Below are 11851 nucleotides of genomic sequence, written 5' to 3'. Positions count from 1 at the left end.
GAGAGAGAATGGGTTGTGGGTGTAGTATGTATAGTAGCAGTAGCTTTTTCTTATCCTTTTTGGTTTTGGTTTTGTTTTTTTTTTGCATCCTTCCTTTTTCTTCTTCTTCTTCTTCTTCTTCTTCATATTTTCTATTCCCTTCTTATTTTCACTCATTTATTTATTTCTCTTTTTGTCCCTTTTCTTCTTCTTCCTTTTCTTCTTCTTCTTCTTCTTCTTCATCTTCTGCTCTGCGATCCTTCACTGCTTTTCTTTCCTCCTCCTCCTCCCATCTTCTCCTTCTTCTTCTTCTTCATCGATCGGTCTTCTCTTCTTCAACACACAGAGATTCGCACCTTCGCTCCCATCTCCCCGCCCTCGCCATCGCCGTCACAGAACCGAAACCTGCTGCCGCCTCTCAAGCTCTGCCTTACATCTTCCAAACTCTGCAGGTAGAAGTAGACGTGGAATCGATCCTCCGGCAACAGACGAACTGTATTTTCTTTCATTAAAGGTAACACCTTCGTCCCTCCTTCTCCACCCTCTCTGTCTCCTCGCTAAGCGTTCTGTAGCAGCTGCTTGAGGTTTCGTATTGTTCTGCTTCTTTTCTCTCCCCTTGTCACCGATTTTTCTAGCACCGTTTCGGAAATCCTTTTTTGTTTTCTCGTTTTTGCGATTATAGAACTTGATCTGAATCGAGTCTGATCCTCTTTCACTTTTGATGTTTCAATCCGCAGATTATATCTTTGTCTACCTCTTCGTACGGCTTTACTTATTAAATATTTATATGTTTGCTTCTTACTTGAGAAACTTGCAGAGATAATGTTCGATTCTCACATGAGGAGCTTACATGTCTTTTGGATACGATACATATGCATTCTAGAGTAAACTAGATTCCTGCTCCATACTATCTATATGCATCTTAGTGAAGTTTTCAAGCATACATAATGAGACTCATTTATACTTGAGCTCTGCTAATCAAGAATAGATGTCTAATGCTCGTGCTATCGGCGTCTTTGCTATTAGGATTATTTTGCTTGGTTTTGGTTCATGGAAGTAATGGCTGAGGACTGGGATAACTGCTGTCCATTATGCATGGAAGAGATGGATCCGACTGACAGGCAGCTCAAACCTTGTCGCTGTGGTTACCAGGTAATCACTCCTTTGGTTTATCATGTGAAATCCTCTAAGTTGTTTCCACTATTATTACTTCTTTGTCCCCAATTTTTATTGGTTTATATTGTAGTTGTTTGTCCTGAGAACATGCAACTGGTTTTCATTTAATAATATTATTATAATAGGCTTATCTGCTAGTTTGCATTATTCTCAGTTTCAACAGCATTAGTCAGGCTATCATTTCTCAGGGACAGGATCAGATATAACGTAATGGTTAATAGGCCTGAAAATATTTTGATCAAACAAGATCTGTGAGTGCCATCATATAGTATGTTTGCTAACCTGAAATGAAATATTAAATAATTAGAACTACTCATAAAATGAACCAAAGAAAATATGTTTGCTAGGATTTTGATTGGCTACAGCTACCGTTCTCCACCTTTTACTTACGATTAGGCATGGTTTCCTTTATGAGAACTTGGATGCCTTGACTTTTTACCAGTACTTAGTTACAAAAATTACCAATTTGGCAACCAAAGCCCTAAGTTTTAGGCCTCAAGCTGTGGAAATATTCATAATAGATATGCATTATTTTCTCGGCCTTCTAATTTAACTTTGTTCTGTTATTTGGCTTCAGTCTTCTTTCTCACTTACATGTTGATCATTTCCTATAAAAGGGACAGTTTTTTACACACGTGTGTTCTATGTGCAGCACATATGAAGTTACGTTGTCTTGGCTATGCTCTTAAAGAAGGGTTTAAATATCATATTTTGGATGTATACTGTTGTAGGGTTTACTTACTCATGCCTTTTTGTTTAACATTCATGACGATTCCCTTAATTAAGAATTGATCACAACCTCCATATACATGCTGTTCTTAAAACCTGTGATGTACTTGGGAATTGCTAGACAGCAAGATGCATAAGTTCTGGGATGTTTGTAGTAGGTTAGAAAACATGGTCAGTTCGGGCATAGATGATGTAATCAGTATGGTTTTTGCAGTCTAACAATGTGATAACCAATTCAACTGTTATTTCAACAGATTTGTGTATGGTGCTGGAATCACATAATGGAAATGGCAGAGAAAGACAATAGTGAAGGACGCTGTCCTGCATGTAGAGCACCATACAATAAAGAAAAAATAGTGGCTACTTCATGTAGGTATGATATACTGCAAAATAATCACTTTGTCTTTTTGGTCCTTGTTTTGGCTGATGCGTTTAAAAAAAAAGTGAACACACAGGCTAACCTGTGGGATATGCTAATGTTGTCTATTGTTTTTGTCAAATATTATTGTTAGCCTTTCTACTTTGGTAGCCTAAGATTCCATCTTGGAAGAGGAGTATCAGATATAATTTGTTTATCTCAAACATCATTGAGTTCGAGAGTTGGTGTTCTATAGCTAAATAATGGAACCCATTTATGATTGATGTTTTGCTGTATTTATATCAGATGTATGAGCATCATCGAATCATCAATATATTTTTATACAGAAGTGTGAAAGACGAATAATTATTCAACCTTTATTACTTAGTTTGATAGAACATGCTCTATACACATAAACCTACACATAATAAATAACATACATATTACATAGTACATTGATATATGAATCTTATCTATAGAAATACAAATACATGATCTCGTTTTGTTTTGCATATGCGTTATATCAGGACAATGGATTACCTTTTTCACTTTGTGACATGTTTCCTGCACATCAGCAAAAGAAATAATCATTCGACCTTCCTTTGTTACTTACTTTGATTGAACATGCCTGGACATAATACATATTACGAAGTATATCAATCTACAATCTTATCTATGGAAATACATGTACATGATATCTGTTTTGTTTTGCATTTGCATTATAACAGGATAGTCTATTATCTTTTATACTTTGTGACATGTTTCATGCACATGACCAGAGGAAATAATCGTTCAACTTTTATTACTTAGTTTGATAGAATGTGCTCTATGTGCATAAACTTGCACATATTGCATAACATATATATTATGAAGTATGCTGATCTATGAATCTGATTTATGGACATACACATACATGATCTCTGTTTTGTTTTGTGTATGCATTATAACTGTATCATTTATTATGTTTTATACTCTGCGGCATGTTTCATACACATCAGCAGAGGAAATAACATTCAACTTATATTACGTAGTTTGATAGAACATGCTCTATACACAAACTTCCACATATTACGCAACATATATTACAAAGTATATCAATCTATGAATCTTATCTATGGAAAAACACATACGTGATCTCTATTTTGTTTTGCGCATGCATTATAACGGAATAGTTTATTATCCTTTATACTTTGCAACTAAAACATTTTTTTGTAGCCATTCTCCCCGTTCTTTATGTTGACATTGAATACTTTTAATAGGTCAATGGACATCAACGACAGGAAACAAAAGTCTGGTAAATCCAAATTAAAATCTGCAGAAGGAAGGAAGAATTTAAGCAATGTTCGTGTTATTCAGAGAAAGCTTGTTTACGTTGTTGGAATGCCTGCAACAGTTGCCGATGAAGAGGTGCAAATTGTATATTTTGCTGTCAATGTTTTCAAATCTCAGGGATTTTAGATGTTTGGTATGTTCTTGCATGACAGACATTGGAACGTAAAGAGTATTTTGGCCAATATGGGAAAATCCTCAAAATATCTGTCTCAAAGCTAAATGGGCAGAATTCTTCATCCGCAAGTCCTAGTGCTAGCGTGTGAGCTTTTTATTGCTACCATTGTGCAATTGTGATGTCATTTATATATAGCTATTATTTATTTCAAGATTGTGCATATTTATGCAGATATGTGACATATATGAAAGAGGAAGATGCTCTCCGCTGTATCCAAGCTGTGAATGGCTTTGTTTTGGAAGGAAAAGTCCTCAAGTACGTCTTATTATGTATGGTTAATTAAACTGCACAAGAGAGTTCATAGCGTTCTTCATATGATTAACTGTATTATTTATCTCCAGGGCTTGCTTTGGAACCACAAAATATTGCAATGCATGGCTTAAACATATGGTTGGATTCTTGAGCTCTTCAAAGTGTTATATAATCATGTCTTTTTTACGAGAGATGAGATTGCTGACTATTGTTATTGGCAGCCGTGCAATAACCCAGAATGCTTATACTTGCACGATGAAGGTACTCGTGAAGACTCCTTTACCAAAGAGGAGATGCTTGCAAACTATGGAAGGTACACTTGCTTAGTTAATACCTTGGTTTTTTTTCCTGGCGTATATCCATTGTAGTTGACATGATGGGCATCTGCATACATTTATGCATAAATTAATTTCATTAGCATTGATACATTTGCTCAGAGAGATAAAAAAAGTTATGCTTATAACTGATGGTTCATGGTAGGATCATTTTCATGATTTTAGAGAAGGTTGTGTTACAGAGAGGAAAGGAAGAGAACCTTGCTTCATTGCTTTCACATTATGGTTTCTGTTCTCTGAAGATCTCTCTTGAGAAGCACCACTCTGGCTGCACCATACAGCACCCGTTTATCTTTTGAGGGGGGGATTAATCATTGGATCCTTATTCTGAAAACTACAAGATATTTTAGAGGCATTATAAACATGTTTCCTACTAACTCTGTATGAGTCAGATAATCATCATAGATGCACTAATTGTAGCATGGATTGCCCTTTATCTCATGAGGGTCATTAGACCCGTCTTTATGCTGACATCTGCAGGACATTATAGGGACACTTCGGACTGATGTCCTATGAATGAGTTAGATGACCATCATGGATGTATTATTTCTGGTGGAATTTCTAGCATAAATTAGAAGAGCTGATGGTCCCACATACTTGGTGGCGAACCTGATTCTACCCTATGGAGTCAGGAGATGCCTCCACTGGCTCATCATTGGCTTTAGAGGAAAGAAAGCAGGCTTTTCTCCTTTGTTGGGCACTCTTGTCTTTTCCTTCATTGGTTTCTTGATCGATATACTTGGCAACACCTTCACCTGCATTGAATTATTACTGATGGCTCTTGTCAATGTTCTGAATGATCCTTTAGCTGTATACCACTTCATACAACCTTCAGACCAGGCTATTTGGAGTTTGTGATGTTTTTTTCTTTACAACTAATATAGTATCATTTAAAAAAGAAGAGTTTTTTGTCTCTTTGCAGCAAGAGTCAACACTTCCATGAACTTACCCATCCAGCTCAAAGGCGCTCTGGAGTTTTCTTGCCTCCTCCACTTGACGCGAATCCTGTAGCTTCTACCTCTGTAAGTTCCACAGCTCTGAAAATTGTAATAGAATATGGTGGAAATGTATGTTTTCATCTGCTAAACTACTATGAATTCTGTGTGCACTTTTTTCATTCTGCAGCAACCAACATCTATCCCAGCAAGCATACCAAAGGTGTCTTCAGCGGCAGGAAGCTTACCAAAGTCTAGCAGTTTACCTGCTGCAGCATCATGGTATATTTACATATTATGTTACATTTTGCTCTTGTATAGTCCAGTTTTGGTAAACTATCCTTTGTAACTTGTGAACTGCTGATATCCTTTGCTTTCATGGCTTTGTAAAGGTAGTTTACATTGGGATACCAAAGTCAATAATCCTCATAATTTAACAATTGAACTCAGCTACATTTACAGTCTAGACATAACAAGTGTCAGCAAGCGCTCATGCATCTGCACTGTAATTTCAGAGACACATGTGGGAACTTCTATAAGACATTATAGTACAGTAGAAATTTGCCTTCAAATTTAAAGTCTTTGAGTGAATGTATTGATGTTTGAGAGTGCAACCCAGGAAAGAGAAGGTTGAAGAAAGGAAATGTAACAGCTGAGGAAAAATTGAAGATTGTTAGTGAATTCCCTCATGTTTGAGAGTGCAAGCTAGGAAATAGAAAGATGTAGAAAGAAAGAAAGAAAGATATATTAACGTCTTTTAAGAGGCCATAATGGTCTATAAGACCAAATAAGAGATTACATCTTAAGTGTTGTCTCGTCTTTAAGAACAAATCAAAATAAAATAAATATTACACAGTAAATATAAAAGTAAATAACATGAAAAGAAAAGAAATGAGGGAATCTGGTTTTTGGCACATGTGAGATCCTCAAGTTAGGTATATTGTAGCTGAGGGAACATGTCATTATGTCACAGTTCTCCAACATTGATGTAATATATCTCCTTGTGAACAATGTGCCATGGAATCCTCTGCTTGCACGTGTGACCAAAGTTTGTGGTGTTGGAGGGTTTTGCTTGATGTCTTGATTCTGTGTACCTTCGTTCCCTTTGATGATAGCCATCTTATGATTTCTCGTATGATTTGCAAAGACCTGAGTTACTAGCAGTTGGTATCCAAAGGCTATAAATGTCTGCATACTCTCCAAAGATATCTGATTACAGGGGAGTATACAGAGACCTTTGGAGAGTATACAGGAGAGTACATGCCAAACCATTGATATCTCTAAGCTTCAGCAACAAACAAATTTCTGTGTATACTAGTAAGGTCAGAAAACACTTTGATAGTACAATGTCAGCTGTCCCTATCATGGTGTGGCAATTTCAGAAATCGTAGGCTGGAAGAGAAGTTCTCACAATATCTAAAGAAAATGGAGGAATGGCAAGATAGTTTGCTAAAAAATGTCCGAGGACAATTTGAGGAGCGTATTTCATCTTACATGAGGCTATTTTATCTTTTTCACATTCTATGCAAGGGCAAACCATACACATGTTTTGAAGTGTCCCTGGTCAAGGCACAGCTGAAAATATTTTAGAGAATAAATGTTTTTTGGTAAAGTAAGTTCAATTTCTTGTATAAAAATTTCCTTTTTGTAATTTAAAGAAGAGCTGCAATCAGTAATTCAAAATTTGGTACGTTTTCCTTGAGTACTATTTTTATGTTCATTGCAGATGAGCACACGTTCTTCATAAATATGCTTTTTAAGATTTTTTTATGATCATCTACTTTTGTTCCTGTCCAAGAATGCTTTGGTCTTATTGCATATATGGGAGCATATTTAATTGACATTTATGCTGGAAATTCTAAAATTTTTACTAGAATTGTTTCCATGGAAGTCAAAATGAAGTATGTGTATGAATGGCTGCTCATGTTCCACTGAATCTCTTTGGTGACTGATCACTTCTCATAAACTCAAATCCAGGGGATCACGTTCGAACACGTCATCTCGGCTTACTTCTGCTGGAAAGACTGGTGTTGTTGCCACCATTAAACCCAAAGCAACAAGCTCATCACTGTTGATGGCTTCTGCAGATCATGGGAGTGGACAGATAGCATATAATAACAGCTATGATGGTGTAAAACCAAATACTACAGATGAAGGCCAAGGTTCTGTGGCAAGGCAGCTAGTGAGGGCTGATCCACCATTTTCACAAACAGAGGCTTCTTTTACTGCTTTAGACACCTTTGATATTGGTGTAGAATTTCCAAGATCTGCATCAGACAGGGCATCTTTTGATAGCAGGAAGCCAAATGACATCACAACTGTGAATCATCTTGATACTTCAAACATTGATATGCTAGAATATCCTAGGCCTGAATCAAACAGGGCATCTTCTGATGGCAGAGAGTCAAGCGATGTAGCTGCTAACCATCTTTACTCTTTGAACATTGATATGGAATTGACTCGGCCTGTAACAAACATGGCACCTTCTCATAGCAGGAAATCAAGCGATGTAGCTGTGAATCATCTTTGCGACACCTCAAACATTGATATGGAATTTCCGGTGCCTGTATCAAATATGCCCTCTTCTCATAGTCGGAAGTCAAGTTATGATGTAGATGTTAATAATGTTGATGGTTTAAACATCGATGTGGAATTTCCAAGGTCTGTATCAGACAGGGACTTTTCTAATAGCAGGAATTCGAATGATGTTGAGATCTCAAACAGAACATCCTCTTCTAGCAGCAAGTTAAGTGATGTAGATATCATTAACCTCAAGGGTGGTGTGCAAGAAGAGTCAAAATCAAACTCTTCAGTTTCCCAAAAATTTGTTGGTGCGGAAGAAAATGACACAGGGATCAATTCTCTTGCAGAGAAAGATTCATCTAAGAGAACATCGACAGAGAATTATTCTATTAGCTCTGTAGGCTTAGGGATTGTCGATGAGCATTCCTCGAGAGGCATTGATGCAATCGAGGTTCCAGTGAACACAAAGAGTTTTCCTTATGGTAGCTCAAGTGTATCTAGTCATTTGTTTGCTGATGCTGAAACGTCAAATCATACTTCTGAAAATGATTCGCAGCAGATGGAAAATCACATCCATTTGCACCCTGATACACATACATCTCCAAATAGTAATGACAGCAGATTTCAGACACCAGCTATTGATGGTTTAACTGTTTCAACCAGTCAAATCACGGTGCTTTCGGAAAATCCGTGGTTGGATTCTGCAACTAATGACCAGTCATTAGAGCTTATGAAAGATGAGATAGATCAGGTTTCTAGAGGATCTTTGATCGAGAAAGATAAATTGACCAAGCTAGAGAGGGATCAGATATCAGAGGAGCCAATAAATGGTCACAGAGAGCATGAGCTTATAACTGACATGTTTGCGACAGGGTTTGACCTTTGGACAGATGGAAATCCTCAAGATCTTGCTCAACTCTTGTTCAATGGTGAAAATGTAGATCTTCCTTCACAAGTACCTGTACAGGAACCATTACCATCATGGAAGTCTTCCAGCACCAAGCAATCAAGGTTTCACTTCGCAAGGCAGGATCATGCAACCAGCGACACTTCCCTCACCAGTAATTGTGATTTCCACGCAAGTGGACATGATCGATGGATCGAAAAGCAACATACATTAAATAGCAGTGCTTCAAACACTTTGGATGAGATTTCCAGTGGTGAATCATTTCGAAACAAAATTGTTTGTTCAGGAGAACCGTTTGGTAAAAGCAATTTCAACCTAATCTTTTTGTATTTAGTTTAGTAGAATTACAGCTTTTCTTTTCTTCTTCGAGCTTATGTCTTTTGTATTATGGTACAGCAACATCATCTAAGGGCGTTGTTGGTGCACCTCCTGGATTTTCAGCAATCAGGGTATCAGCAGCTCCACCTCCTGGGTTTTCCCAATACAGCTGGCCATCAGATCCAAGACGAAATGCAGGTTCGGAAATGTGAGAATTATTCATTTTATTTTTCTTGAAGTGGAAAATGTTGTTTAGTTGAACTTTTACTGTACAGAATCTAGTCAAGATCCCCCTCGATCATTGGTTGCATCTAGTATTTATAATCAATTGGAACCAACAAATATAGGAACGAATGATGTTGAATTTATAGATCCTGCAATCATGGCTGTTGGTAAAGGAAAGTTGGAATCTGGCATGAGGTCAACTATGCACTTTGGGAGTAGTCCTGCATTACCAGGCTTTGTTTCACAAGCAGCTTCAATGTCACAGCAGCCAAGACTGGCAGATTTTGATACAAACTATCAACCTAGTCAAGAACGTTCATATCGAAGTTATGGCAGCATGAATTCAGTCTCGCAGCTTAGATTTTCAAATCAGGATCGCAGTTCTTTATCATCTTTTTTCCATTCATCTTTGAATGATCTTAACAAGCAAACATTACCTGGACAATATCGCGATTCCATGAACTTTCAGCTGCAAGATTCTGTTTATGGGAATGGCACGACTAAAACCAGATATCAGCCTACAGAATGGGATGATTGGAAAAGGCTTTCAGAGGTTAATTCCACAGCACATCAGTCTGTTAATGATGTGGGGCGATTCGCCATGTCTCAGATGTCCCTGGACAGGGTACTTCAAAGTCGCTATGAGGAGTTCGCACTGACCAAGGTAAGGGAGCCTTTGGTTTGCAGGAAAATATAACCTATGATGCTGATTTCCTTTGTTTTGCAGGAACTGGCATCAAAATATTACGCTGATGCTGCAATTCGTGAGGAGCAGGGACAATTTAGCAATGCAAGAGTTGGGCGATATTATCTCCAGAACTGAGGTTTTATCCTCCTAGCAATGACATGTCTTGGTTTTGCCAAATTCTGATTCAAGAATTATTGATCATTTGGGATGGATACTACTTGACCAAACCTGCAGTACTGAAGACATGTCATTATGGTCTACTGCATTTTAGTAAGGTTGGTGTGGGTAGCATTTTGAGCCACTTCCTTACTATATCTGCTCAGGAGGCATCGCTTGATATCAGGGTTCTTGGGGATACTATGTTCTATATTTTGGTTGCAAAAGGCAGAAAAACATGCTCTTCTTTAGGGCTTGATCTGCATGCTTTTAATGCTTATCATGAGGTGATTTAGTGATACATCGATTAAGGCGGTGGCAGGGCTCTTCCAGATTCAGTCGAGCTCTTCATATCTTCCAAATTCAGGTGATGCAACTGCATAGAAGCCTTATGCCACAGGTGTAATTGATCGAGGCAGTTAATTCTTCATACCATGATATAAGCCTCTGCATGCTGTATTGCTTGAGAAATTATTTTGAAAATGAATACATGGATTCGCGAGGCATCTCTGAAAAGGCATTTCGAAAGTACAAGCTTTTAGTATGGAATAAGACGTGTGCATTGAATCCAAAGTAATTGCAGTAAGAAGTTACATATCAGACTGTTTGTCATATTTTATACACCGAAACATTGATTTGAGTTTATGCCCATTCTTTTCTGCTAAAAATGGGTGATTATTTTGTTTATGAATATCATATATACTAAAAAATTGGTTTTGAGTGAAAACTGAGTCGATACTATTTTCTGATCTTGTTGAACCTATTGTATTGTTCTGCAATTATTGGTGCTTCAATTCTGCTGTCGATTCAAAAGTTCCTTTTTATTTATCATGTTTTCTTTGCTTAACATAATCACAAGATAGATCATTACATTACCTTATTCACTTCATGACATCGTTTTTTACAAAATTGTAATGTCAGTCTGGTTCAAATTTTTGAAGAAAACCTGCGCGTAGACACAATTTTGCTGGGGATGCAAACATTTATTTATTATTCATGTTTATTTTTTCTCATCTAATCATGAAAAGTTATAATTTGAGGCTGTGACTCAGATTTGAAAACGTAATTTCAGGCTATTGTAAAGTTGTAAAGATTTGGAAAACCTACATGTGATTTTTTTCGTTATCTTTTACTTTGCTTGTGCACTGTAAAATTTTAATTGTAGTCTATGGTTCAAATATTTGAGGGAACCAATGTTTTTGACATGTGGGTCTGTAGAGGGGGAAATTTGATTTAATTTTCATCACGCAGGTCTGTAGAGGTGGGAGGTAAAAGAGGGGGTGCTGGGAAATTGAAGTTGGTGTATGCTAAGAGAACTTTTAACTTTTAACTTGGTAATAGTCCTGGTGCATCCTCCTGAGGCAAGTTTCTAAGAGACCTTTTGTGCTGATTTTGTCTAATAAATATCATAAATCTTAAAGTTCTATTTGTACTGAATGAAGAGCTGCAAAGAATTTTTGATTGAATGGTGAACGCAAGTTATATTGAGAATATAGCAATTCCGATGTCACTACTCGAATTACTGTAATTTCAACCCACTTTCATTGTGGAACTGTTCCTTTGAACTTTTACAACAATAAAAAATATATAGGTTTTCAACCACTTTTGATGAGGGTCCAAATGTCAAGATTAGTGCATCTTATACACTACATTTAAAAACTAGATTAAAATTGACTTCATCAATACAAGTTCTTCTAACACTCTTCTACACGGCTCTGATAAATGTGAGAAAATACAACAATAGAATCGATTAAATAGAATGT

At 37.0% G+C, this 11851-nt stretch overlaps 1 protein-coding gene across 1 annotated transcript; it reads left to right on the top strand.

The window, feature by feature from the left end:
• The first annotated feature begins 243 nt into the window (after positions 1-243).
• On the top strand, positions 244-10815 carry LOC147856907 (uncharacterized). Its single transcript, XM_087328246.1, has 14 exons — positions 244-493; positions 1006-1131; positions 2139-2257; positions 3502-3649; positions 3727-3833; positions 3921-4004; positions 4091-4139; positions 4223-4314; positions 5259-5358; positions 5462-5553; positions 7249-8999; positions 9098-9217; positions 9295-9908; positions 9972-10815. The coding sequence occupies exons 2-14, from the start codon at positions 1030-1032 to the stop codon at positions 10065-10067; spliced, it is 3474 nt and encodes a 1157-aa protein (XP_087184372.1). The 5' UTR covers positions 244-493; positions 1006-1029; the 3' UTR covers positions 10068-10815.
• Positions 10816-11851: the final 1036 nt, after the last annotated feature.

This window comes from Azolla caroliniana, unplaced genomic scaffold (assembly GCF_043228905.1).
Source record: "Azolla caroliniana isolate FFs.n. ecotype wild unplaced genomic scaffold, voAzoCaro1.0.p SCAF_12, whole genome shotgun sequence".
Lineage (NCBI taxonomy): Eukaryota > Viridiplantae > Streptophyta > Polypodiopsida > Salviniales > Salviniaceae > Azolla > Azolla caroliniana.
The sequence above is the reverse complement of the archived record's forward strand: the minus strand, read 5'-3'. Positions and strand labels throughout refer to the sequence as shown.

Coding starts and splice junctions, on each gene's coding strand:
- LOC147856907 (XM_087328246.1), top strand. CDS start 1,030: ATGGAAGTAATGGCTGAGGACTGGGATAACTGCTGTCCATTATGCATG. Junction 3,650..3,726: donor CAACAGTTGCCGATGAAGAG/GTGCAAATTGTA, acceptor CTTGCATGACAG/ACATTGGAACGTAAAGAGTA. Junction 5,554..7,248: donor TTACCTGCTGCAGCATCATG/GTATATTTACAT, acceptor ACTCAAATCCAG/GGGATCACGTTCGAACACGT.